We start from the raw sequence: 27,832 nt of genomic DNA, 5'->3' as shown, positions 1-27,832 counted from the left end.
CAGTTCCTCCTCTTTTACCGTAAAGCGTATAGCTAAATGACGTAGTAAATGCTGCTTTGCCACTCTGTTTACAATTTTGCGAAAAAACGGACGATGTATTGAAATAAATATTATATAGCTTTGTATGGTATGCTTTTAGTTGTTAGCTACTTACAAAAACACAGCATGTAGCAAATATGTCCAAATAAATTCGAAGTACTAGTGTATTACGGTGTTTATGCAACTTCAGTGTTGACATTTATGTAACCGGCGAGTAAATTCATATTTCACGGACGCGTTTTCATTTAAATATATTTAAAGGCTTTGGTAACATGGCAACGCTTACTCGCAAACTATTACCTCTTGTAAGAAACGCGCTTTCAAATCAAACGCGCCTCGCATACGCACATACAGGGTCAATGAGGGATGTTCGAGCATTCACATGCTCAGCAAGCGTGTTACAACTACAGAATGAGCATGGGACAAATGCCCATGTTTTGACTGGGAAAGTGGACAGATTCGGCGGAGTGACAGTGAACATCGGTGACAGTGATTTCCCGTCGGATATCAGCGAAGGAGTATTTGGTAATATACTGCGAGGTTAGTATAGATAGATAGATGGATAGATAGATAGATAGGTCATTGGTGTAGACACTGAATGTGTAACGTTAGACATTGCATGCAGGCACCTTCTTGACTTGGACAGAAAAGAAGCAAACATGCATGACATGCAAGAACCTTGAAAATGCATGAAACAATGCATATTGCCTCATAGCCCAGCTAGTTTGAGGGCCAAAGAGGGCACACATCCTGGTTAATAAGTCATGATGCACAGTACCAGCAGTAGGGGAAACAATCAATGACTCCGTGGCACTTGTTAAAAACGAATACAAATAATTCTGAATATTAGATTCAGATGAATTCTAATTAATATTAGATTTTGATAAATCTACACGGACATTGATTGATGAATCTAGTCAGACATGCTCATTGACACTCTCCGACTGATGTTTTGTTTGTTTTTCAGACTCTTTGGCTCAGTGGAGGACAGAGGGCCGGGTGGCAGTCTGGCTTCATGTGCCCATCTCTTTGAGCCGCTGTGCCGCAGCAGCTTCTGCTCATGGCTTCACCTACCATCACGCCAAACAGGACCAAGCCATTCTGGCTCTGTGGCTGGGAGATGGGCAGAGCAGGCTGCCTGGGTTTGCTACTCATCAGATTGGAGTGGCAGGTACCCCAGGTCTACTGTCCTGACCTATATCACAGATTCATACTGCTCAGGATCAGGTGTTAGGTTCAGACCTCTAGGTACGGTGTGCTTCAGGTTTCTTGAAGCCTTCTACACACACTCTCATGCCTTACTTGTGTAAAAATACAGGTAAGGCAAACCATCAGTTATTTCCACTTGTCACTGGATGCACTACAAATCTAGTTTGTGTTTGAGTTGCAAACAATGTCTGTGATAGAGAACATTTTGATGGCAGATTTTTTTAAATCACCACCAGTCAACCACCAGGTGGCATGCTGTTGACTTTATTCCTCCCCAAAAGTGGATGCAAGCATGTCAGAACATGTCTGTGGAAGGAGGATGGCCAAAACCTGGTGCACATGGTCTGATGGCATGTTTCCAACAGTGACTTTGAATACCCCACCATTTATTTCTTCCACAAATTGAAGAGTTTTTGTACTGATGAAGAGTATTTGTACCAACACAACGCACATAGTTCCCAGTGGTGGAAAAAGTAACTAATTGTCTTACTGGAGTACAATTAAAGATACCTTAATAGAAAATGACTCAAATGAAAGTCACCCAGTAAAATACAACCTGAGTAAAAGTCTAAAAGTATTTGGTTTTAAATATACTTAAGTATCAAAAGTAAATGTAATTGCTAAAAATATACTTGATCAAAAGTACACGTATAAATCATTTCAAATTCCTTATTAAGCAAACCCGACGGCACAATTTTCTTGTTTTGTTTAATTTACGGATAGCCAGGGGCACGCTCCAACACTCAGATATAATTTACAAACGAACCATGTGTTTTTGTGAGTCCGCCAGATCAGAGGCAGTAGGGATGACCAGGGATGTTCTCTTGTTAAGTGTATGAATTAGACCATTTTCCTGTCCTGCTAAGCATTCAAAATGTAATGAATACTTTTGGGTGTCAGGGAAAATGTATGGAGTAAAAAGTACATTATTTTGTAGTGATGTAGTGAAGTAAAAGTTGTATAAAATATAAATAGTAAAGTACAAATAACCCCTAAAAACAACTTTAGTACTTTCAAGTATTTTTACTTAAGTACTTTGATGGTTCCTTCGTTACCTCACTTAAACAGCAATTGAACCGTGAGAAGATCCACCTATTGTGTGTTAGTATTCTCATGATACCAGAATTTGGACTTTAATACCAAATACAGGTTTACTATCACAATACGCGATACCATCACGATACTCTATACTAAAACGATACCACGGCGAAAGAAAGGCATATTAGCCAAAGTCACAATGGCACTTGATGCAGTGCTACTGCTCTTTTCAATCGTTGGGAATCTTTTGAGTTTAATATCCTTGCATTTTAATTGGTTTACCTCAAAAATGTTCTGAGACAGCCATGTATGCATTAGTGAATCAATTATACAGTCATACAATCAATTTGACTTTGGTAAAAACAATCTAACTACATAACAAAATAATGGTAATTTACTTGAATGGTAAATCTCTTTTATAAACTGGGTAAATCAAGATGTAGCCTAGGCCTATCCACAATACAGGTCAATGCATATTCAATAGGAGTGTGTGCATGCATTGAGTTATTGAGACTAATTTCATGGGGCTACATGAAATCATATACCTTTCTACTGGCAATTTGGCCCACTCTTCAGCACCAAACTGCTCTAAATTTTCAATGTTTGAGGGGTGCTCCCCACCATCTGCTGTGGGGCAGCAGGTAGCCTAGTAGTTAGAGCGTTGGACCAGTAACCGAAAGGTTGCTGGATCGAATCCCAGAGCTGACAAGTAAAAAAAATCTGTCGTTCTGCCCCTGAACAAGGCAGTTCCCCGGTAGGCTGTCATTCTAAATAAGAATTTGTTCTTAACTGACTTGCCTAGTTAAATAAAGGTTCAATTAAAAAAATTCAGCTCTCGCCATATGGATGTGATTCAGATCGGGACTCTTCTCTGGCCACTCCAGAACAGTCTTGTTCTTGAAAAAAGCACCCAGGAATGTTATGTAGGTTTTCTGTCTTTGTCCTGCTGGAAAACCAAGACTGTTTTTGGACACTGGGTTGAACCGAGACATGCTCTTCAACCGATCGCTGCCTGCACCTGCACGCCCGTCCAGCATCACTACTCTGGACTCTGACTTAGAATACGTGGACAACTACAAATACCTAGGTGTCTGGTTAGACTGTAAACTCTTCTTCCAGACTCACATAAAACATCTCCAATCCAAAGTTAAATCTAGAATTGGCTTCCAAATTTCGCAACAAAGCATTCTTCACTCATGCTGCCAAACATACGCTCGTAAAACTGACCATCTTACCGATCCTCGACTTTGGCGATGTCATTTACAAAATAGCCTCCAACACCCTACTCAACAAATTGGATGCAGTCTATCACAGTGCCATCCGTTTTGTCACCAAAGCCCCATATACTACCCACCACTGCGACCTGTACGCTCTCGTTGGCTGGCCCTCGCGTCATACTCGTCGCCAAACCCACTGGCTCCAGGTCATCTACAAGACCCTGCTAGGTAAAGTCCCGCCTTATCTCTGCTCGCTGGTCACCTTAGCTGCACCCACCCGTAGCACGCGTTCCAGCAGGTATATCTCACTTGTCACCCCCTAAGCCAATTTCTCTTTTGGCCGCCTTTCCTTCCAGTTCTCTGCTGCCAATGACTGGAACGAACTACAAAAATCTCTGAAACTGGAAACACTTATCTCCTCACTAGCTTTAAGCACCAGCTGTCAGAGCAGCTCACAGATCACTGCACCTGTACATAGCCCAAACAACTACCTCTTCCCCTAATGTATTTATTTTGCTACTTTGCACCCCAGTATTTCTACTTTGCACACTCATCATCTACTGTCAAATCTACCATTCCAGTGTTTTAATTGCTATATTGTATTTACTTCGCCACCATGGCCTATTTATTGCCTTTACCTCCCTTATCTCACCTCATTTGCTCACATTGTATATAGACTTATTTTTTACTGTATTATTGACTGTATGTTTGTTTTACTCCATGTGTAACTCTGTGTTGTTATGTGTCGAACTGCTTTGCTTTATCTTGGCCAGGTCGCAGTTGTAAATGAGAACTTGTTCTCAACTTGCCTACCTGGTTAAATAAAGGTGAAATAAAAAATATAAAAATTAATACAGAGAAGAAAGTCGGCCCGAGAATTGAACCCTGTGGCACCCCCATAGAGACTGCCAGAGGTCCGAACAACAGGCCCTCCGATTTGACACACTGGACTCTATCAGAGAAGTAGTTGGTGAACCAGGCGAGGCAGTCATTTGAGAAACCAAGGCCGAGTCTGCCGATAAGAATGTGGTGATTGACAGAGTCGAAAGCCTTGGCCAGGTCGATGAATACCGCTGCACAGTATTGTCTCTTATCGATGGCGGTTATGATATCGTTTAGGACCTTGAGCATGGCTGAGGTGCACCCATAACCAGCTCTGATACCAGATTGCATAGCGGAGAAGGTACTCTGGGATTCTAAATGGTCGGTAATCTGTTTGATAACTTGGCTTTCGAAGACCTTAGAAAGGCAGGGTAGGATAGATATAGGTCTGTAGCAGTTTGGGTCTAGAGTGTCCCCCCCCCCCCCCTTTGAAGAGGGGGATGACCGCGGCAACCTTCCAATCTATGGGAATCTCAGACGATACGAAAGAGAGGTTGAACAGGCTAGTAATAGGGGTTGCAACAATTTCGGCAGATCATTTTAGAAAGAGAGGGTTCAGATTGTCTAGCCCGGCTGATTTGTAGGGGTCCAGATTTTGCAGCTCTTTCAGATCATCAGCTATCTGGATTTTGGTGAAGGAGAAATGGGGAGGCTTGGGCGAGTTGCTGTGGGGGGTGCAGGGCTGTTGACCGGGGTAGGGATAGCCAGGTGGAAAGCATGGGCAGCCGTAGAAAAATGCTAATTGAAATTCTCAATTATAGTGGATTTATCGGTGGTGACATTGTTTCCTAGGCTCAGTGCAGTGGGCAGCTGGGAGAAGGTGCTCTTATTCTCCATGGACTTTACAGTGTCCCAGAACTTTTTTGAGTTTGTGCTACAGGATGCAAATTTCTGTTTGAAAAAGCTAGCCTTAGCTTTCCTAACTGCCTGTGTATATGTGCAAGGCATCATGATATCAGCAGATTATCAGGTGTTTTGGAGTCCAATGTTCAACCCAGTGTCCAAAAACTGCTTCCATTGAAGGCTGTGGGTCATCCAGCAGGACAACGACCTCAAACCCACATCAGAAACTACCCAGGAAAGATTCAAGAAGAAATACTGGACTGTTCTGGAGTGACCAGCCAAGATTACAGATCTGAATCACATCCATAACCTATGGAGAGAGCTGAGAACAGCAGTTGGAGGGCACCCGACAAACATTGAAGAATTAAAGCAGTTTGCTGATGAAAAGTGGGCCAAACTTCCAGTAGAAAGGTGCAGTAAGCTCATTGATGGCTACAAGAAGCATTTGTCTGCAGCTATCTTGGCCAAAGGCTGTGTAAACCAAGTGCTTGCTCTGGGGTAACTATAATTTTGTCCGTGCCATTTGTCTTTATTTTATCAATTAAAATTGTGAACTTAAGTTTACCAAAATAAAACTGGTTCTTCGGTGTTAAAAATCCAATAACACAGCAGTGACCAAAAGGTTTTTTCTTTTCTTTTTCTTTTTTTTGAGAAGAAATGGGGAATTATTCAATAAAGGTACAAGGGTGCCCATATAATTGGTCGGAACTGTATGTCAGACCACTTGTTCATCGTAGGCGTAGCACACACACCCCGCATGTGCAGTGACTCCACACCAACCTACCCTACGGAAGAACAGTCTCACCCATAGAGTATATCAGTATCCAAGCTGTCAACTGCAGCAGCCAATAATTTTACATGACCCACAATTCCCCTCTGTTGATTACTTGGTTTGCTGCCTCATTCCCGAGCTTACGAACGGACCCAGTCTGCATTTGGAGGAAACTTTTCCCCTCCACAGGCTAACCTAATGATGACTTTTCAGTCTGGTACCCGGGAAATCTCTTGTGATGTGGTTGGCTGGGGATGACATAAATTTCCACACGGAAGGCCAAGTTGAGGATTAGACAACCCATCCCTCGCCACACATCTGGGAAATTCATTCAAGGACTAGATGGTGTCCTGGTGAGACGCCAGACGGAAAAATAAGGGCCCATTTCCTTCCCCCCGGAGCTGTCAACAGAAGCAAATAGTTGCCCGTCTTAGTCACAACCTGTTGGAAAAAAAGTTATTTAGTTGTCAAAAAAAGACTGCTCCCACTAGGCCGAATGGGATGGCAAACATTCCACAACTATTGCTGAGTCACCCTTTCTGTTTCACTATAGACTGTACTTGTTAATTCCTTGTAAAAGGCACTGTGAAGTTCGTAGGAGCACATCAAATTTGGTGTCAAATTGCTAGCTATATTTTTGAGAAAGTGAGGCATACATACAAGCAAAGGCTTTGATTGCTGGTCAAAGAGATGGAAAGGGGGTCTTAGACAACATCTAGCAGCAACAGTCTTAAAAGTTATTAGAAATACATCAAGGTAAAGACCCCTGCCAACTAATATCAACATTTTATATTTAGTTTTTTGCTGAAATTATTTGCCTTCTGTACATTTGAAGAATTATTGCCTAGTGTCATTCTCTTACCAAAAACCCACATACAGTGCCTTGCAAAAGCATTCAGACCCCTTGGATTTCTTAAAATGTTGTTACAAAGTGGGATTAAGATGGATTTAATTGTAATTTTGGTCAACAATCTAAACAAAATACTCCTAATGTCAAAGTGGAATACATTTTAGGATATTCATTTTTTATTTATCTTTAAAAAATACATAACTAAAATATAGTCATTGCATAAGTATTCAGACCCTTTGTTTAGGCAAGCCTAAATTAGTTCAGGAATAGAATGTGGCTTAACAAATCACATAAGTTACATGGACGCACTATGTGTGAAATAATAGGGGTAGGCATGATTTTGGAATGACACCCTTCTTCTGTCCCTTTCCATCTGTAAGGTCCTTCAGTCAAGTATTGAAAATCAAGCACAGATTCAAAGACCAGGGAACTTTGAAGGTTAACATGGTAGATGGGTAACAATAACAAATCAGACATTGAACATCTCTTTAAGCATGTCCAAGTTAATAATTATGCTGTGGATAATGTATTAAACCACCCAGACACATCAAATATACAGTTGTCCTTCTGAACTGAGCTGCAGGACAGGAATGAAAGTCCCCAGGGATACGGCGCAGGCCTATGCGCAAGTGTTCAAAAATGCAATTTGCAGGAAACACCGTTCTAAAATGCACACTGCACATGCGAGCAGATTCATGGACAGAGATGGAAATATCGGTTAGAAATGTAGAAAGGGGGAGATGCAACAACTATCACGGGTTGCTAATATGACTAGGATAATGCCTTTGGCTGCTAGACAATTCATTAAAGTTTAAAACCAATAGAACAGGAGAGTGCATATGAGGAAGTCTTTATAAAATAATTGGCATCAGAGTTACCAAAAAATCTGTGACAAAATGACTGCAACTGAATTGGCTACAATGGGAAATCATAGTAGTCACAAATCACAGTTTGGTCCACTGTTGTTACTGTCTTCCCTTCCACTGGCATACTGTTATGCTCAGCTCATAACGGTTTTCTTTCTGTCGTCTAGTGGTCAAAGCAAGAGTGTGAAAACAGTCTGGAAACCCCTACCCCGCTCTCTCCAGTTTATGTCACCTCTCCCGGCTCTTACTGACACCTACCCATGAGTCCCCTCTTTCCATTTACTGTAACCAGTCCCCTCACAGACCATTGCAATTTGGTCAGTCCAAATCTGAACCAATCTTAGACGTCTATTTCATAAGTTTGGACAGCACAGTACAATACAGAAAAGTAAAATATAGGTCAGTACAGTATAACTTACTGTAGTGTACTGTATTGAACTCTACTCTACTTTGAACTCTACTCCACTACAGCTGCACCATCGAGAGCATCCTAACTGGTTGCATCACTGCCTGGTGTGGCAACTGCTCGGCCTCCGACCGTAAGGCACTACAGAGGGTAGTGCGAATGGCCCAGTACATCACTGGGGCCAAGCTTCCTGCCCTCCAGGACCTCTATATTTGCCTTGCCCGCCCCTCTTTTACACTGCTGCTACTCTCTGTTGTTATCATCTATGCATAGTCACTTGTAAAACTCTATCTACATGTACATATTACCTCAACTAACCGGTGCCCCCACACATTGACTCTGTACCAGTACCCCCTTGTATATAGTCTAGCTATTGTTATTTTACTGCTGCTCTTTAATTACTTGTTACTTTTATTTCTTATTCTTATCTGTATTTTTTTAAACTGCATTGTTGGTTAGGGGCTCGTAAGTAAGCATTTCACTGTAAGGTCTGTAAGGTCTACCTGTTGTATTCGGCGCATGTGACTAATACAATTTGATGTAATTTGATGTCCAAACTTGTGAAACATGGAAGTCTATGAATGGCACAGATTTGGTCTTGTTTGGGGGTGGAGCTCATTAAAATAATAACCGGTGTGTAGAATAATACATTTTTCTACCTGTACCTAAACTCAGCAAAAAAAGAAACGTCCCTTTTTCAGGACCCTGTCTTTCAAAGATAATTGGTAAAAATCCAAACAACTTCACAGATCTTCATTGTAAAGGGTTTAAACACTGTTTCCCATGCTTGTTCAATGAACCATAAACAATTAATGAACATGCACCTGTGGAACGGTCGTTAAGACACTAACAGCTTACAGACGGTAGGCAATTAAGGTCACAGTTATGAAAACTTAGGACAATAAAGAGGCCTTTCTACTGACTCTGAAAAACACCAAAAGCAAGATGCCCAGGGCCCCTGCTCATCTGCGTGAATGTGCCTTAGGCATGCTGCAAGGAGGCATGAGGACTGCAGATGTGGCCAGGGCAATAAATTGCCATGTCCGTACTGTGAGACGCCTAAGACAGCGCTATAGGGAGACAGGACGGACAGCTGATTGTCCTCGCAGTGGCAGACCACAATGTAACAACACCTGCACAGGATCGGTACATCCGAACATCACACCTGCGGGACAGGTACAGGATGGCAACAACTGCCCAAGTTACACCAGGAACGCACAATCCCTCCATCAGTGCTCAGACTGTCAGCAATAGGCTGAGAGAGGCTGGACTGAGGCCTTGTAGGCCTGTTGTAAGGCAAGTCCTCACCAGACTTCACCGGCAACAACATCGCCTATGGGCACAAACCCACCGTCGCTGGACCAGACAGGACTGGCAAAAAGTGCTCTTCACTGATGAGTCGCGGTTTTGTCTCACCAGGGACGATGGTCGGATTTGAGTTTATCGTCGATGGAATGAGCGTTACACCGAGGCCTGTACTCTGGAGCGGGATCGATTTGGAGGTGGAGGATCCGTCATGGTCTGGGGTGGTGTGTCACAGCATCATCGGACTGAGCTTGTTGTCATTGCAGGCAATCTCAACGCTGTGTGTTACAGGGAAGACATCCTCCTCCCTCATGTGGTACCCTTCCTGCAGGTTCATCCTGACATGACCCTCCTGCATGACAATGCCACCAGCCATACTCCTTGTTCTGTGCATGATTTCATGCAAGACAGGAATGTCAGTGTCCTGCCATGGCCAGCGAAGAGCCCAGATATCAATCCCATTGAGCACGTCTGGGACCTGTTGGAACGGAGGGTGAGGGCTAGGGGCATTCCCCCCAGAAATGTCCGGGAACTTGCAGGTGCCTTGGTGGAAGAGTGGGGTAACATCTCACAGCAAGAACTGGCAAATCTGGTGCAGTCCATGGGGAGGAGATGCACTGCAGTACTTAATGCAGCTGGTGGCCACAGCAGATACTGACTGTTACTTTTGATTTTGACCTCCCCTTTGTTCAGGGACACATTACATTTTTACATTTTTTTTTTTTGCATTTTAGTCATTTAGCAGACGCTCTTATCCAGAGCGACTTACAGTAGAGTGCATACATTTTATTACATTTTTTACATACTGAGACAAGGATATCCCTACCGGCCAAGAGCAGACGTTCTTATCCAGAGCGACTTACAGTAGAGTGCATACATTTTATAACATTATTTTATTTTTATTTTATTTATATATATATATTTTTTTTTTTACATACTGAGACAAGGATATCCCTACCGGCCAAACCCTCCCTACCGGCCAAACCCTCCCTAACCCGGACGACGCTATGCCAATTGTGCGTCGCCCCACGGATCTCCCGGTTGCGGCCGGCTGCGACAGAGCCTGGGCGCGAACCCAGCCCAGCCTGGGCGCGAACCCAGAGACTCTGGTGGCGCAGCTAGCACTGCGATGCAGTGCCCTAGACCACTGCGCCACCCGGGCGCTTATTCCATTTCTGTTAGTCACATGTCTGTGGAACATGTTAAGTTTATGTTTCTGTTGTTGAATCTTGTTACGTTCATACAAATATTTACACATGTTAAGTTTGCTGAAAATGAACGCAGTTGAAAGTGAGAGGACGTTTGTTTTTTTGCTGAGATTATTTAGGATAAATCACCATGAAGATAATGACATTTATAATTATGCATTTCTGTATAGTACAGATCAGAGACCCATGATGTCATTCTGTTACTGGGTGTTAATTCACTTCACTTACTGTAATTCATTAACCACAATTTAAAAAAAATCTAACTCAAGGTTTCATGTCATAGCTGATACCCCATTCTTTCTGCAGACATCTTTGAATCTTAATTCAGAGTAGATGTTTGGAAAACTTGGTCACACAAACTGTCTCACCTTTTATTTAATCAGGAAAATCCATTTTACAATTGAGACCTTTTAGTCTGTAATCACAAGCCAAGGTGGTTTATGATGGTCCAGAATTATCGGTGTACTACCTCACTATAGGGGAATGGATTGTCCTCCTTGCCAAATTAGAGCGAGAGTTGGTACAGCATAACACATTCACAGCAAGAGCAATCATTTCATGATTATTGCAGGTTTCTTGTTGTCTAAATTTCTAAAAATGTAGCCTCAGAGAATACAGTCAACATTTCTCTCAAGTCTCCGATTGTTTTTTGAGTTGTGGTGGTGGCCCCTCTCTCTGGCAGCATAGCTAAAGTCCAGCCTCAGGCCACTCACTGCTCACTCCACATGGGTCAGTTTAATGAAACCTTTCATGTTCTCTCAAACCCAATAATTACCGCTCAACTCAATGCCAACTGGTTTCTAGTCAGTTTTCTGGAAGCTGTCTTCAAAGTTCTTTGGCTTACACACCAGCAATGATTGAATAATTTGCTTAATAACACTTTCATTATCATGCTGTTATGTTGGTATTTACTGTAGTGTACCTGGCTAGTAACTTATTTAATTTTGTCTATAAAGGTGCAGTCGTTGATGAGTCAAATGGAAAGGTTCTCGTTGTTCAAGACAAAAACAAGGTATTGTACTGCTTCTCTGTATTTTATCATAAAGGGGGACTGAACTTCCTGATTGGCCTCGTTTTTACTTCGCTTTCTCATGATGAAATGCAGCGGCCATGACTGAAGCCAAACGAGTTGTCTTGGGTGTGTGGTTTAATGTGGGTGTCTCTTGTGTGTATGTTCACATGTGGCAAGCGTTTGTACATTCTCTCAGCCAAAACAGTACACAGTTAGTCACTCACCCTTCTAGATAACTTGAAACAGTCTAACCAGGACTTTTGTTGGTTTGACTTTGGATAGCCTATCTACGGGACTAGTTAGGGACCATCAATAAATTACACTTTGTAAATGGGACAATATTTTCATGTTGCACACCTTTTAGTTGTCTCATTAAGTGCTTTTAATATTTGTATGTGAATTTCTACAATTTATAGTGTGTTTGAGGTTTTTAAATCATTGAAATTTAGAGCTATTGACATTTAAAAATATTTTCCCATGTACATTGTGTAATTTACTTGATGGTCCCTAACTAGCCCCCATAGGGATATTGAATGTCAAACCAAATTGACCGTGGGCATTATAATTGGGTCGTGTGCAGCTGCGCTCCGAATTGATTATTACTTTGGGCAGGATGAAATAAACCCAACCCAAGGAAAATTGTTACGGTATCCCATTTTTTTCCTAATTATCTCGCAAAGACTGACGAGACTGACTTTATGACCAAAAATATCCTATTTACACTTTGTTGTAAATTTGGACTCTAGATAATCCGTTTTCTACCAGATAAATTAGTTATTGCCTTCAGTTGCTTTTAAAATGTCCATATAAGGCAACAGAAAAAGTTTTAGTTTTTTAGTTCACCATTGCAGAAGAAAAATCGACTTGCATTCTAGTGATCTAAATGGTGTCTATCTAGGGAAGCAAAGCTAAACCATTGTAATATATATTATGGAAAAATACAACTTTTCAGTCACAGTCCAACCTCTGGACCTCAATGTGCTTCATCTAACTCTCATAATCCCCAATCGACACAGAGGGGTGAATGGCAGTAGTTGTTTCCTTCCTTCCCACTGCTATGAATTGGTCTCGTTATGTCTTTATTTAGGCGGTTTTCCTGGCGTCTGCTGCCCCTCTGTCTGTCCCTCTCCATGGGGAGAGTTATTCTCCTCTCAGACTTTACCTTGACTTCTGCTGCGGCACCATCTCACTTAGCATAGCTCCTCACAACATTACGCAACCTCAAGCAAACATTCTTAACCCATGCCGAGTACGCCACACAACATTTCATACATTACAATAAAGTGTGGACGCAAAGAATTCCCCTGTATTTCTAAAGCAATTTGCAGTGTGGAAGTATCAAAACCTCACTCAATGGCAACTCTTTGGTTGAATATTTATCTGTGTTCCCAATCACTACAATAGATATCAAGAGTGGTGCTTGCGTGTTAGTTATTTTAGGAAACAGCAGCGAGCAGTTAGTGTTTGGGAAGTGAGAGGAGTGTTTTTTTAATCTCCTCTCTCCTCCTCGTCATTTACTGGAAGAGGGCCTCATGCACTCTGTCTGGCCTTTGGCCATCAGCAAAGTTTGGCAGGCTAAGCCCATCCAGAGCCGCTCTGGGGTTGTGTTTCCTGAAAGTGAACCCCTCTGTTTCATTATCACTGACTCCTGCACCAAGACAGCAAATGAAAGGGATGCTGGGTAATTGCATTGTAGCTAGGTGACTTGTGGCTGAAACGAGATACAATTTGCTGTGTTGAAATCTGATGAAGTAATGTGTAATGGGTTGATGTATGTTTTTAGAACAATAGGAGTCATTGGCTGTTTACGATTAAGAATTACGAGTGCAAGTTAGTCATGGTTCTTATTTGCTAATCGGTCCATTTGTTGTTATTCTTTTTTTACTTATCTGCTCATAGCCACGCTCTCCAGATGAATTCAATGCCTAGACTGTATCAGATTACCCATATATAGAATCACAGCCACTTTGCCAGAGCACAATAAGGGAAACCACACAAAACATGGTGTATATTGTTAAATGATAAGTTTATTCTTACATTTTCCTACATTGTTGTAAAACAAGTAGCTCCAAAAATAAAACAATTGTTTTTCAATAGCAAAAGTATATTTTGAATTAAAAATTAATCAAAAACTACAATAAATGTATTCAATAACTACATAATTTAACCAGCAGCGATCTGTCTTTAAATATATTTAAAGAGTGGTGAAAACACCAAACTTAATTGCTTCGATTTTTTTCAAGAATAGCATACAATCACATCAAAATGAATATTAAACTCATAGGGAAGATCTGAGTGCCTAACTTATAACATCAATGCACACATTTTACGAAAGTGTGGATTTAAGTTTGGATTTGGCCCTATGCACATACAGTTGTAAAATACTTATTAATGCTGAAGGACACTTTCACAAATAAAATACTTGAATGCAGCCCAAATTTGAGTCCTAATACAAAATGTATTGTTGTGACTTTATTTCAGACAGTAAATGCATGGAAGTTCCCTGGAGGGCTCTCGGATCCAGGAGAAAACGTTGGTGAGTGGTGCAACCACAACTTCATAATCCTGTATAGTAACTGACTGTACACAATACATTAAGGTATACCATACACAGAGAAACAGCCATCTCAGACCTTCATGTGAGCTACACTCAAGTATAACAGTATCTAAACAATTTTACTTAAAACAACGACTTCAAATAAAACTTTTACTAGTTACAAGTTCAACTTGTTTAACTTTTTGAAGCAGCTTTGATACATAGACCCACCCTCTAAGCAGCGTATGTGACTAAAATACATAAAATAGATTTCCCTTTATTTTTAACCATTTCATTTTCGTGACTTAATGTTCCATTTTTGTACTCGCATGCGTATCGTACAAAAAATGTTGATAATGAAAGGTCAGTTATTCTGTGAGCATTATCATACAGTCAGATAGATATACAGTACTGGAGTTTTCTTGACAAAGATTTTTTAAAGAACAGTACAAACATAAAATCCATGTATCCTCATCTTTTTTCCCCCTTTCCTTCATTCTCTTCAAGGCACCACTGCGGTCCGAGAGGTCTTTGAGGAGACTGGAGTCCGCTCTGAGTTCAAGTCCCTTCTGAGCATCCGGCAGCAGCACAACCACCCGGGTGCTTTTGGTATGTCCGACATGTACATCATCTGCCGCCTCAGCCCTCTCACTCATGACATCAACTTCTGCACCCAGGAGTGCCTGCGCTGCGAGTGGCTGGAGCTAACCGAGCTGGCCAAGACACACGCCACAACACCCATCACTAGCCGCCTAGCCAGCCTCCTGCTTCACGGCCTAAACCAGGGCTTTGACAAGATTGATCTGGCTATGGAGGAGCTGCCAGCTGTCTACTCAGGGAGGTTCTACCAGCTGTACCACAGGGAGCTGCCGCAGGTGCTAAAACACAAGGCCTGAGGACAGGGTCCGGCCTTACTTAGCACAACGATGCTAATTGCACTAGCACGTCAGTGCTTGTCATATTAGTGTGTGGATGGTGTTCTACCATAATACTAGGAAGTGTATATTTATGGCAGACTGGAATATGTTTTTATAAACTGTTACTAGGGAAGGAGGGTGTAGCAAATGGTACCGATGATGACCACTGTAAAGGACATTTTGCACAAATCACAAGATGTTCCTCGTCTGTAAAAAATCAAATAAAAATACACAATTTGAAGAAATTGGCAACTCTGTTTGGGAAGAACCTCAGGGCCACTAAGTTCTAAAATCAAACAACTCATTTATATTTTAAGATAGAGAGGTAAAATATGTACTAGGTCTACTGTTTGTCTTGCAATGAGTTTAGTGTAATGGTGTGCTCGATTTAGCTTTGCCAACCCAATGTTCTATTTCAAGGTTTTATCAAGTAAAGTTCTGGGCATAAAAGCTGACCTTTACTGCCGTGCAGTAAAACTTTCCTTTTTAAAGCCCAGAACTACTAAGTGGCATTTCACTTTTGTCTAAAATGATGTATTTCAAAATTGTTAAATGAAGAAAAATAAGCAAATTATCAAAGTACAATACAATATTTGAAGCAGCCTTAGTTAAACTCACATTTATATAGCTGAATGGCGAAGGTGCATAAAGATGGAGGAATTCAGATATGACATTGTTTGAGCACTATCCAGAGTTTTTAAACTACGGTGCGCGACATGGTTCAATGCACCAATAAATCAGCACAATCTACTTTTTAGTTTTTTCAAATTGCCGCCTTCTTGGAGCTAGAATTGGTATCATGTATACTGTACTAATGCCGATGTAAAAAAATAGTAAATGGAGAGCACTGTACAATACGGCGAATTTAGCATATTAGGTGTTTGTAAGTACACGGAGGGCCAGCAAAAAATAATGTAAAAATACATGGGGGCCACCAACTTTATGCACCTTCACCATTGATTGAAATGCCTGCCGTTGAAGAACCCAACTACAGGGATGATGTCACTGAAGATGAGTGAGCTCTGTCTTTTTCATATCTCGCTGAGTTTTAAGATGAGTAAGACAAGGTGAGCTCAGCTCAGCGTCTGGCTGACATGGGGAGAAAGAGAATGGCTTTTTGGCCCGGTCCAGTTTTGGATCCTGACTTGTACTGGCCAGTCCTTTTCAACGCCACATACATGTCAGGGTACTTCCGAGAGCGGTAGGTGTTGTAGTTGTTACTCTCCAACCTCTCCATGAAGTAGCATTCATCTGTTATCCGTCTCTGAAGAGAGAGAGAGAACGAAGGAAAAACATGAATTTAATATCTAGAGGTTCATTTAATACACTTGTTGGTCCAGTTGTGTTATTCTTGGATACGCTTGATCCAGTTTCATATTGTATACTGAACCAATGATGAATGTCAGTGAAACACTGTTTGTGTTTGTCTTATGCAATGAAACACAATGGGCCGGTTTCCCAGACCCAGATTAATAAATCTACTCCTGGATTAAAAACCATGTTCAATAGGAAATGTTCACCAGTGCCAAGCTTTGGGCAATGATGTTTATTCATAATATTAAACAATAACTCATGTCATGTACATAACTTAGCCTAGGTCCTAGCTACCAGGTGGGAACGTGGAAATACTAACAGTTGTAATGTTAACAAAATGTTTAATCAAAGCTCTGTCTCGGTCCTTATGACATTTAATGAAAATAAGCCATTTAATGTTGACAGCATTTAATATAGTTCCTTTTTACATGCTCTGTGGAGAAAGAGAAAAAGCTTGTAATGTTGACATTTTATTGATGTTGATTCACTCTGTAAAACACCTCAGACCTCAATACCCCCCATTGTTTCAGTGGAGACTCCAGAGCAGTCAACTGCTGTTTAATGTCACACACTAATGAAGATATTCTTCAGTAGTTCAACAGAAATTCTGCCAAGCCAAAGAGGTGTGAATTTCTTTTTGAAGTAACTTAATTTCAAGTGGACAAATCCGTATTCCGTGTTCAATAATAGATTTCCTGTATGTAGGTTTTTTCATTACATGAGTATGAATGGGAAAACTCCACAATGTGGAAGACCTGATGACATCAATCACATCGGTCTCAAATCTATGTTGCCAGCTGAATTCTCTGCCCATGTCCTATCCAACAAGAGGGGGCCTGTTTTCCATTCAACCATGGCTACCTATAAAGGAGAACTGTTATGGCCTTAACTAACCCGACATGGAAGCATTTCCTGGCACTTACAACAGGCATGGGAGAACCCAATAGGAAGTTCAATTCAGAGGTTAGGGAAACAGTAACTGTATTAATTTATATATAACTCAAATCAATCCCCATGACCTAATATTTTCTAAATATATTGTATGAATATAGTCTATCCAAACATTGACATATGACAGTGATATCATGGAAACTTTGCTCGGGAATAGATATATTATTAGGGGAAAGAGATTTGAGGTGAAAAGAACAATGCTTGTACAGCAGCTTGTGACCCTGTACATAAGACTGGTGAGCGGGACTAAGTAAGGATGAATAATACAATCCCCAAACACATAACAACCTACTTCCAGCAGGCTACAACTAAACTGGAGCTTTCCCTCACCCTGCGAGCAGCTTCTGAGTGATTGACCACATCAGTGACGGTGCAGTGCCTGTAATGTGTCTACCAGTGAGTACCCAGCGGCTAGCCTGGTTACTCATTAGGAAGTGACAGGAAACACTTCCTGGGGTTTAAATACACTGTGGAGGAGCCCTCTGAACCACGAAACCACATAAGTCAGTCATCGCTGCTCACACTTCTACAGTAGTCCAGAAGTACCTCCATTCACTGCTAACACACACTTGGAGAAAAAAAGGGTTCCAAACGTTTTTCTAACAAAAGCATTTTTATCTGAAGAACACTTTTTGGAAAAAGAGGGTTCTTTGTAAGAGTCCCCCCCCCCCCTTTTAAATAGTACCTGAGTATTAGTGTTTACATTTTAACATCAGCAGTTTAGCTAATCTGATAAGTTTAAAACGGTAGGTGTGAGAATGTTTGAAACTGTACCTATATTATTGGAATATTTGTGCATGTACACTACATGACCAAAAGTATGTGGACACCTGCTCGAACATCTCATTCCAAAATAATGGGCAGTAATATGGAGTTGGTCTTTGCTGCTAAAACAGCCTCCACTCTTCTGGGAAGGCTTTCCACTCAATGTTGAAACATTGCTGCTGAGACTTGCTTCCATTCAGCCACAAGAGCATTAGTGATGTCGGGCACTGATGTTGGGAGATTAGGCCTGGCTCACAGTCGGCGTTCCAATTCATCCCAAATGTGTTTGATGGGGTTGAGGTCAGGGCTCTGTGCAGGCAAGTCAAGTTCTTCCACACCGATCCCGACAAACCATTTCTGTATGGACATCGCTTTGTGCACGGGGCATTGTCATGCTGAAACAGGAAAGGGCCTTCCCCAAACTGTTGGGGAAAAGTTGGAAGCACAGAATCGTCTGGAATGTCATTGTGTCAATAATATGGTGTTAAGATTTCTCTTCAATGGAACTAAGGGGCCTAGCCTGAACCATGAAAAACAGACCCAGACCATTATTTCTCCTCCACCAAACTTTACAATTGGGACTATGCGTTCGGGCAGGTAGCGTTCTCCTGGCATTCGCAAAACCCAGATTAGTCTGTCGGACTGCCAGATGGTGAAGCATGATTCATCACTCCAGAGACGTGTTTCCACTGCTCCAGAGTTCAATGGTGGCGAGCTTTACACCACTTTAGCATGGTGATCTTAGGCTTGTGAGCGGCTGCACGGCCATGGAAACTAATTTCCTAAAGCTCCCGACGAACAGTTGTTGTGTTGACGTTGCTTCCAGAGGCAGTTTGGAACTCGGTAGTGTGTTGCAACCGAGGACGCGGTTCAGCACTCAGCGGTCCCATTCTGTGAGCTTGTGTGGCCTACCACTTCGTGGCTGAGCCGTTGTTGCTCCTAGACGTTTCCAATAACAGCACTTACAGTTGACCAAGGCAGAAATTTGACAAACTGACTTGTTGGAAAGGTGGCATCCTATGACAGTGCCACTTTGAAAGTCACTGAGCTCTTCAGTAAGGCCATTCTACTGCCAATGTGTGTCTATGGAGATTACATGGCGGTGTGCTCCATTTTAAACACCTGTCAGCAACAGGTATGGCTAAAATAGCCAAATCGACTAATTTGAAGGGGTGTCCACATACTTTTGTATATACAGTGCATTCGGAAAGTACTCAGACCCCATTCACTTTTTCCACATTTTGTTACATTACAGCCTTATTCTAAAAAGATCCTCAATCTACACACAATACCCCATAATGACAAAGCAAAAACATTTTTTTTGTTTTCCAAATTTATTAAAAACAGAAAAACCTTATTTACGTACACTACCAGTCAAAAGTTTAAAAACACCTACTCATTCAAGGGGTTTTCTTTATTTGTACTATTTTCTACTCCAGTCTTGGTCTTAGTAAGCAGAGTTGAGTGTGATAGAGTAAAACACTCAAAACCATGCCCATCATTATCATATTTCCCAGCATGCTCTATTGCAGGTTGATTTTCAGAATTGTTTGTTTCAATTTCTGTGTTTTTGTATTGATTGGTCGATTAATGTTATTCAACACAAAGATAGATAATATTTTCAGGAAAACGAAAGGGTTATAATTGGTATACACCAGAGGTGCAGAGACCGATACATAAACCTCAAAGTGCTGAAGAGCCTGTACCAAAGCGAGCGTCTCCTTCTCGTAAGTCCTTCTCATTAGTAGTGTTTTTGATATGAGGCCAATTTCTTTGAAAAGTACCCCGCAGGCTGCTCAACATTGTTATTGTCTTTCTCTCGGAGCACAGACCCTGCACCTACACCGCTGGCATCGGTGTACAGACAAAACAGACGCTGGAAATCCGGAGCAAGCAGCTAGCACCGGAGCAGAGACCAAAAAGGTTTTTGTCTTCTCAAAAGCCTCCTGACAGTCGGGGCTACAACAGAAAACGACTTTTGAATTTGTCAAATTTGTAAGTGGCGCAACAACCTTGGCAAAGTTCTTGCAAAAAGCCTGGTCGTAGCCAGGCTTTCCCAATAATCAGCACAGTTCCTGGCAAGAAGCTGGCACTGGGAAGTTATTGATGGCCTCCACTTATACCAGGACCGGTCGGACTTTCCCTTGCTCCACCACCTTCCCGAGATATTTAACTGTTGCTCAGGCAATTTTGCTCTTTGACAGGATAACTGTCAGGTTGGCAGCTGCGAAACGCCTGAACAGACTCAATATCCTAAGGGTGCGAAACGCCTGAACAGACTCAATATCCTAAGGGTGCTGGGGCCTGCCAATATTCCTTCAGCAGATCCAACTTGCTAACGTACTTAGCAGCGCCAACAAGGTCCACACGTCGACCCTGAGCAAAGGGTACGAGTCCGACTTTGTAACGGCGTGGAGTTTCCGAAAATCAGAACAAAACCGCAGAGACCCATCCGCCTTAGGTACTAATATACAAGGCAAACTCCACGGACTGTTACCATATTGTGCAATGCCGTGCTCAAGAATATACTGTACCTCGCTGCGGAGTTTCTTTCTCTTTTCAGGATTCACTCGATAGGCATCTACTTTTACTTCACTACATTCCTAGAGAAAATATTGTACTTTTTACTCCATACATTTTCCCTGACACCTAAAAGTACTTGTTATATTTTGAATGCTTAGCAAGACAGGAAAATGGTCCAATTCACACACTTATCAACAGAACATCCCTGGTCATCTCTACTGCCACTGATCTGGCGGACTCACTAAACACACTCCAACAAGTGTTGGAGTGTGCCCCTGGCTATGCGTAAATTAATTTTTTGGGGGAAAATGGTGCTGTCTGGTTTGCTTAATATAAGAAACTTGAAATAATGTATTATTTCATACTTAACTATATTTTAGAAATTACATTTACTTTTGATACTTAAGTATATTTTAAACCAAATACTTTTTGACTTTTACTCAAGTAGTATTTTACTAGGTGACTTTTCTATTAAGGTATCTTTACTTTTACTCAAGTATGACAATTGGGTACTTTTTCCACCACTACTGAATTGGCACATTGAGAATAAACCCTGGTATTCTAAAAAGGCAACATTGTTGCCCTGCTTTTTCGGAGACAAGTGTGCCAAAAAAGACAGAATCTCTAAATTACTCAGCCGTCCCACAGACTCAGGGTGTCTAGGACTATAATTCTCGCTTCGGGTGCGAGAGGTCCTGGGTTCAAATTCCGGACTAACCCCTATTTTGTTACGTTCCCCAGTAGGAAAACCAAAAATTGTTGCTCAAACAGAAAGAGAAACTAACAAAGAGTCACTGACAAAAACTAAAACAAAAGACACTCATGGGGGTGTCCACTGAAAGTTGACTAGCAACAACAACTGGGACCTAAAAGACCAATCGTGAGTGCCCACTAAATTTTCCCAAGAACAGGCTAACATTAAAGCCCACGCCAAGCTTAAAGACAGGAAGCAAACCAAAAAGTAGAGCAAAACAAAAACAGGAAAGATCAGGCAAAGGATTGTTTGTCTAGAAATCAAATCAGAAGCGCAAACTAAAGGTGTTAACCCTACACATCTCTCAAGACAACTGGAGCACTGGGCCAGCCACTGTTAAATAGCACCTGGGACGGCATAGGTGAAACACATTCCCTCTAACAAGATGGACAAGCCAGCACAGGTGTAACACATGCTGACTAGTGAGGTGACACCAATCGGTGCGTCCTACGTGCTAATGTGCTAAAAGTCAAACCTCATAACATAAATGGAAAAACCAAAACCTGTAACAGTATGACAACATAATATTTGCTTAATTAAAACACTTTATCTTAGGCATGATACTGTCCCTGTTATAATAAAGCATGAGTTGTTGACCATGACAATATCAAAGCAAATGGAATGGAGTTTCCTTGTGAACGGTGCTGCTTAAAGGAAGGTGAGGCTCACTCACCGTTCCAAACAGTCTTCCATCTCCATTCATGGCCAGATAACGGTTGGCTGAGACCCCCTTGATCACTACCTCCCCCACTGAGGTCGCCTGGAGTTGAAGCTTGACTGAGGGGAAAAAATGTTTTAGTGTCACAGTGAACTCCATTGATTCTATACTGAACAAAAATATAAACGCAACATGCAACAATTTCAACGATTTTACTGAGATACAGCTCATATAAGGAAATCAGTCAATTGAAATAAATTCATTAGGCCTTAATCTATGGATTTCACAACTGGGCAGGGGCGCAGCCATGGTAGCCAGGACCTGCCAATCAGAATGAGCTTTTCCCCACAAAATAGCTTTATTACAGACAGAAATACTCCTCAGTTTCATCAGCTGTCCGGGTGGCTTGTTTCAGACGATCCCGTAGATGAAGAAGCCGGATGTGGAGGTCCTGGGCTGGCGTAGTCACACGTGGTCTGCGGTTATGAGGCCGGTTGGACATACTGCCAAATTCTCTAAAACGACGTTGGAGGCGGCTTATGGTAGAGAAATGAACATTCAATTCACTGGCAACAGCTCTGGTGGACGTTCCTGCAGTCAGCATGCCAATTGAACGCTCCCTCAAATCTTGAAAACGTCTGTGGCATTGTGTTGAGTGGCCTTCATTGTCCCCAGTAGAAGGTGCACCTGTATAATGATCATGCTGTTTAATCAGCTTCTTGATATGCCACACCTGTCAGGTGGATGGATTATCTTGTAAAATGATAAATTCTTACTAACAGGGATATAAATAAGTTTGTGCACAAAATTTAGGAGAAATAAGCTTTTTGTGCATATGGAACATTTCTGCGATCTTTTATTTCAGTTCATGAAACATGGGACCAACACTTTACATGTTGCGTTTACATTTTTGTTCAGTATAGAATAGATGTTATACACTGAGTGTAGAAAACATTAAGAACGCCTGCTCTTTCCATGACAGACTGACCAGGTGATAACTATGATCCATTATTGATGCCACTTGTTCAATCCACTTCAATCAGTGTAGATGAAGGAGATGAGACAGGTTAAAGAAGTATTTTTAAGCCTTGAGACATAGATTGTGTATGTGTGCCATTCAGAGGGTGAATAGGCAAGACAAAATATTTCAGTGCCTTTGAACGGCGATGGTAGTACGTGCCAGGCGCAGCGGTTTGTGCCAAGAACTGGGTTTCCCGTGTGTATTAAGACTACTCCACCTCCCAAAGGACATCCAGCCACCTTGACACAACTGTGGGAAGCGTTGGAGTTAACATAGGCCAGCATCCCTGTGGAACGTTTGACACCTTGTAGAGTCCATGCCCTGACAAATTGAGGCTGTTCTGGGGCCAAAAGGGGGGGGGGGGTGCAACTCAATATTAGTAAGATGTTCTTAATGTTTGGTACAGTCAGTGTATGTTATTAATGGTGTTGAAAAGAGACGGATATAGCAGACAAATATTATATCAGAGGTCCAAAAATATATTGAGAAAATATTTTTATAAAGCATCAAATAAGCAAGATACTCAAAATATGAAAACGAAATTACGATGTAACAATATTTTTTATATTGCAGTAGTGGTTTATTGTAAGTCAAGTATTTGGTTGAGTAGAAGCACCCAGATTATAATACTTTTTGTAGAGTCAGATAAGCCTACATGTGCTGTGCCAACGGAGCATATTTCAATAACATATTTTTCGCATAGTTCAAAAAACAAAATGAGTTCCTATCAAACAGGCCTCATAAGGCAAAATGGCAAGACAGTACATTGTAAACGTGTGTGTGTATATATATATATATATATATATGTATATATATATACAGTGGGGCAAAAAAGTATTTAGTCAGCCACCAATTGTGCAAGTTCTCCCACTTAAAAAGATGAGAGAGGCCTGTAATTTTCATCATAGGTACACTTCAACTATGACAGACAAAATGAGAAGAAAAAAAATCCAGAAAATCACATTGTAGGATTTTTAATGAATTTATTTGCAAATTATGGTGGAAAATAAGTATTTGGTCACCTACAAACAAGCAAGATTTCTGGCTCTCACAGACCTGTAACTTCTTCTTTAAGAGGCTCCTCTGTCCTCCACTCGTTACCTGTATTAATGGCACCTGTTTGAACTTGTTATCAGTATAAAAGACACCTGTCCACAACCTCAAACAGTCACACTCCAAACTCCACTATTGCCAAGACCAAAGAGCTGTCAAGGGACACCAGAAACAAAATTGTAGACCTGCACCAGGCTGGGAAGACTGAATCTGCAATAGGTAAGCAGCTTGGTTTGAAGAAATCAATTGTGGGAGCAATTATTAGGAAATGGAAGACATACAAGACCACTGATAATCTCCCTCGATCTGGGGCTCCACGCAAGATCTCACCCCGTGGGGTCAAAATGATCACAAGAACGGTGAGCAAAAATCCCAGAACCACACGGGGGGACCTAGTGAATGACCTGCAGAGAGCTGGGACCAAAGTAACAAAGCCTACCATCAGTAACACACTACGCCGCCAGGGACTCAAATCCTGCAGTGCCAGACGTGTCCCCCTGCTTAAGCCAGTACATGTCCAGGCCCGTCTGAAGTTTCCTAGAGAGCATTTGGATGATCCAGAAGAAGATTGGGAGAATGGTCAGATGAAACCAAAATATAACTTTTTGGTAAAAACTCAACTCGTCGTGTTTGGAGGACAAAGAATGCTGAGTTGCATCCAAAGAACACCATACCTACTGTGAAGCATGGGGGTGGAAACATCATGCTTTGGGGCTGTTTTTCTGCAAAGGGACCAGGACGACTGATCCGTGTAAAAGGAAAGAATGAATGGGGCCATGTATCGTGAGATTTTGAGTGAAAACCTCCTTCCATCAGCAAGGGCATTGAAGATGAAACGTGGCTGGGTCTTTCAGCATGACAATGATACCAAACACACCGCCCGGGCAACGAAGGAGTGGCTTCGTAAGAAGCATTTCAAGGTCCTGGAGTGGCCTAGCCAGTCTCCAGATCTCAACCCCATAGAAAATATTTGGAGGGAGTTGAAAGTCCGTGTTGCCCAGCAACAGCCCCAAAACATCACTGCTCTAGAGGAGATCTGCATGGAGGAATGGGCCAAAATACCAGCAACAGTGTGTGAAAACCTTGTGAAGACTTACAGAAAACGTTTGACCTCTGTCATTGCCAACAAAGGGTATATAACAAAGTATTGAGATAAACTTTTGTTATTGACCAAATACTTATTTTCCACCATAATTTGCAAATAAATTCATTAAAAATCCTACAATGTGATTTTCTGGATTTTTTCCGCTCATTTTGTCTGTCATAGTTGAAGTGTACCTATGATGACAATTACAGGCCTCTCTCATATTTTTAAGTGGGAGAACTTGCACAATTGGTGGCTGACTAAATACTTTTTTGCCCCACTGTATATATATATCAGAGGCATCTGTATGCACTTAGGGTTTGTGTAATGACTAATGTCATGAAGATCCATTCCTCTCTGAATGAATACATAATTAGTAGTTGTTACGTGCAAGGGAGCATGAAAGTTTACTGAACATCTGTGCAATCTCACATCTGTGCAATCTCGTGATCACATCTCTAAGTGAAACTTTCTCTTTCAGCCATGGTTAATTTCATCATCCCTTGCTTTAAATCATACGGAGAATGCAAATGGGCACGTCAACAGTGTTCTATTTGAATGAATGGTCATAACAGAAAATGAGCTTCTCTTCCAGTTTAGTGTATTTGTTATTACATACACTTATAGAATATATGCCTTATTGATTAAAGATAAATGGTACTGTAAAGCACATGATGCCAATTTTTGGGCAGTAATTGAAATGACTAATGTCTGTCTCTCGTCTCCACTCTTAGTAGTTAATTGCTTGTGATTTTGGACAGCTGTTTGAGTGCACCTGTTCCAAGTCCCATCCCTTATCACCCAAGGATCTACTGAGCAGTGCTTCCTGTGATGAAAACCCCCTCTTCGACATGGGCCCCTTCTCCTCCTACCAATTACTGATGCAATCTGAGATACATACATTGAAGAAAAAAACAACTAGATCGTGAGTGATGAGGTGGTTTAAATGTGTCACGGGCAAACCTTACATATTACTTGTTGCATGTTATAAAGCTAATCAATGACACTCCAATATATATTATACTGAAGTGATAAAAACACAAACCTAGATCCTCAATTACTATCAATGGCCTTTACTTATGTGAACTCAAGAGTTGCTCTATGTATTAATACACATTTCACACGAAAGCTATGTCATATTTTATTTCTGGACATTTGAATTACAAGTGACGTAATAGCAGTGCCTTTTTAATGTATGGCAGTGTTACACACCCAGGTGACTTGAATGAGATCAAAATATACACTTACCACATTCATGAATGCACTTGCAAAGGCTAATGTACAAGAACTAGACAAACTTATTTGATTTGAATGTTGGAGAAGCCATAAACGCATGCAGTTAAATTCACTTTAGTCCTCCACGATATCCCGGTTACTTCCCTGTCGCCCTTATAAAGCATAAAGAAGCTTTGTCTGCCGCGCAATGGACTGGAACCACTTACTGTGGGGGTCGTTCTTCTCTCGGATCCCGTCCACGCTTCCATTAGAGTTTATCCTCAAGAAGTAGCCCCCGTTTTTACAGTACAGCCTCTTGGGCTCCTTAAAGTTTCCTGGAGGGAAGCCGCCACTGCCTCCATCGTCAGGTGTGGCAGGTAGAGTGGTGATTTCTCCTGTGGCCATCTCTTCCCTTTTTCCCTGCCGCTGCTGTGTGTTAGTAGTGCAGCAGCCCTACGGTGGCCTCACGCTAACTGCTGTTCCCTCCCTCCTCCAGCAAGCCTCACAGAGCCTGATTTTAGTTAACCACCAGGGTCAGATAGTTTGTTTGAGAACCCCCCCCTCTGGTGCAGCATGCCCTCTACTCCCAAGCCGAGAGGAAATGAAGCGCGAACAACACTTGGAAAGGTGCTTGTTATCCTCCACGGCAAGGTCCACCCCTCTCTGGCCTCTTCTCGTTCCTTTAAGAAAGCCTAAGAGTTGATATTCGAAGGTAGTTTGAATGGAGATTTGCGTGTTCCCCCCTCCATAGTCTTCTTCCTCCACTCTGAAATGTTTATAGCAGGGCAGCTGGCTGAAATCTGGAGGCTTCCCCTGTGGGCCTCAGATAACATGCGCCCTCCAATGCGAGTACAGACACACTGACACTTGCACAAGCCCACTTTGACGTTCTAACTGAACCAGCCAACCCTACACAGCACTAGCAGAGAAAAGACTGGGCTTACTGACAGACCTGCGTCATAAAAGACCCTGGGCTGGTGCAACCTGAGACCAGTAGAGGCTTCAGCTTAGCACCACAGCTTGGAACTTTTGAGCAGAATCAGTGATTCTGTGCTATGCTATTGAAGAACAACAACAAAAATGCAGCAGAAAGTGCAACAGTAAATTACAATGGCTTGTCTAATTTAACGAAAGGAAATTGATTATTTGAATGGCCACTTCAAACAGAAACTCTGCGTTAAGTCGTGAATTGCATAAAAGCTGTTTCTATAAAGTATGCCATTTAGATATTTTGTCTAATCAATTTTAACCTGATTCAAAGCCATGAATGTCTGTTTTCAAAGTAACCACTGGACACAGACTAGAAAGAACAGAGCTTCACACATCTAAAACTCAGATTATGGTTGATAATATCACCGTATTTGGATGCATGAATATCAATGAAAAATGTAACC

At 41.7% G+C, this 27,832-nt stretch overlaps 2 protein-coding genes across 6 annotated transcripts; one reads left to right on the top strand and one right to left on the bottom strand.

The window, feature by feature from the left end:
* Nucleotides 1-46: 46 nt before the first annotated feature.
* Nucleotides 47-16,435, top strand: LOC139581157 (nucleoside diphosphate-linked moiety X motif 6-like). Of its 5 annotated transcripts, none has more exons than XM_071410628.1 (5): nt 47-579; nt 1,007-1,210; nt 11,592-11,647; nt 14,129-14,183; nt 14,691-16,435. In XM_071410628.1, the coding sequence occupies exons 1-5, from the start codon at nt 312-314 to the stop codon at nt 15,077-15,079; spliced, it is 972 nt and encodes a 323-aa protein (XP_071266729.1). In that variant the 5' UTR covers nt 47-311; the 3' UTR covers nt 15,080-16,435. The 5 variants fall into 5 exon arrangements, with proteins under 5 accessions (XP_071266729.1, XP_071266728.1, XP_071266732.1 ...); XM_071410627.1 differs by having other exon boundaries at nt 1,007-1,219; XM_071410629.1 differs by having other exon boundaries at nt 55-564; nt 1,007-1,219; nt 14,691-15,345.
* On the bottom strand, nt 13,652-27,343 carry LOC139581158 (fibroblast growth factor 2-like). Its single transcript, XM_071410633.1, has 3 exons — nt 26,666-27,343; nt 22,081-22,184; nt 13,652-16,364 (listed from the first exon to the last, which is right to left on the bottom strand). The coding sequence occupies exons 1-3, from the start codon at nt 26,841-26,843 to the stop codon at nt 16,179-16,181; spliced, it is 468 nt and encodes a 155-aa protein (XP_071266734.1). The 5' UTR covers nt 26,844-27,343; the 3' UTR covers nt 13,652-16,178.
* Nucleotides 27,344-27,832: the final 489 nt, after the last annotated feature.

Source organism: Salvelinus alpinus, chromosome 7 (genome assembly GCF_045679555.1).
Source record: "Salvelinus alpinus chromosome 7, SLU_Salpinus.1, whole genome shotgun sequence".
Classification (NCBI taxonomy): domain Eukaryota; kingdom Metazoa; phylum Chordata; class Actinopteri; order Salmoniformes; family Salmonidae; genus Salvelinus; species Salvelinus alpinus.
The sequence above is the reverse complement of the archived record's forward strand: the minus strand, read 5'-3'. Positions and strand labels throughout refer to the sequence as shown.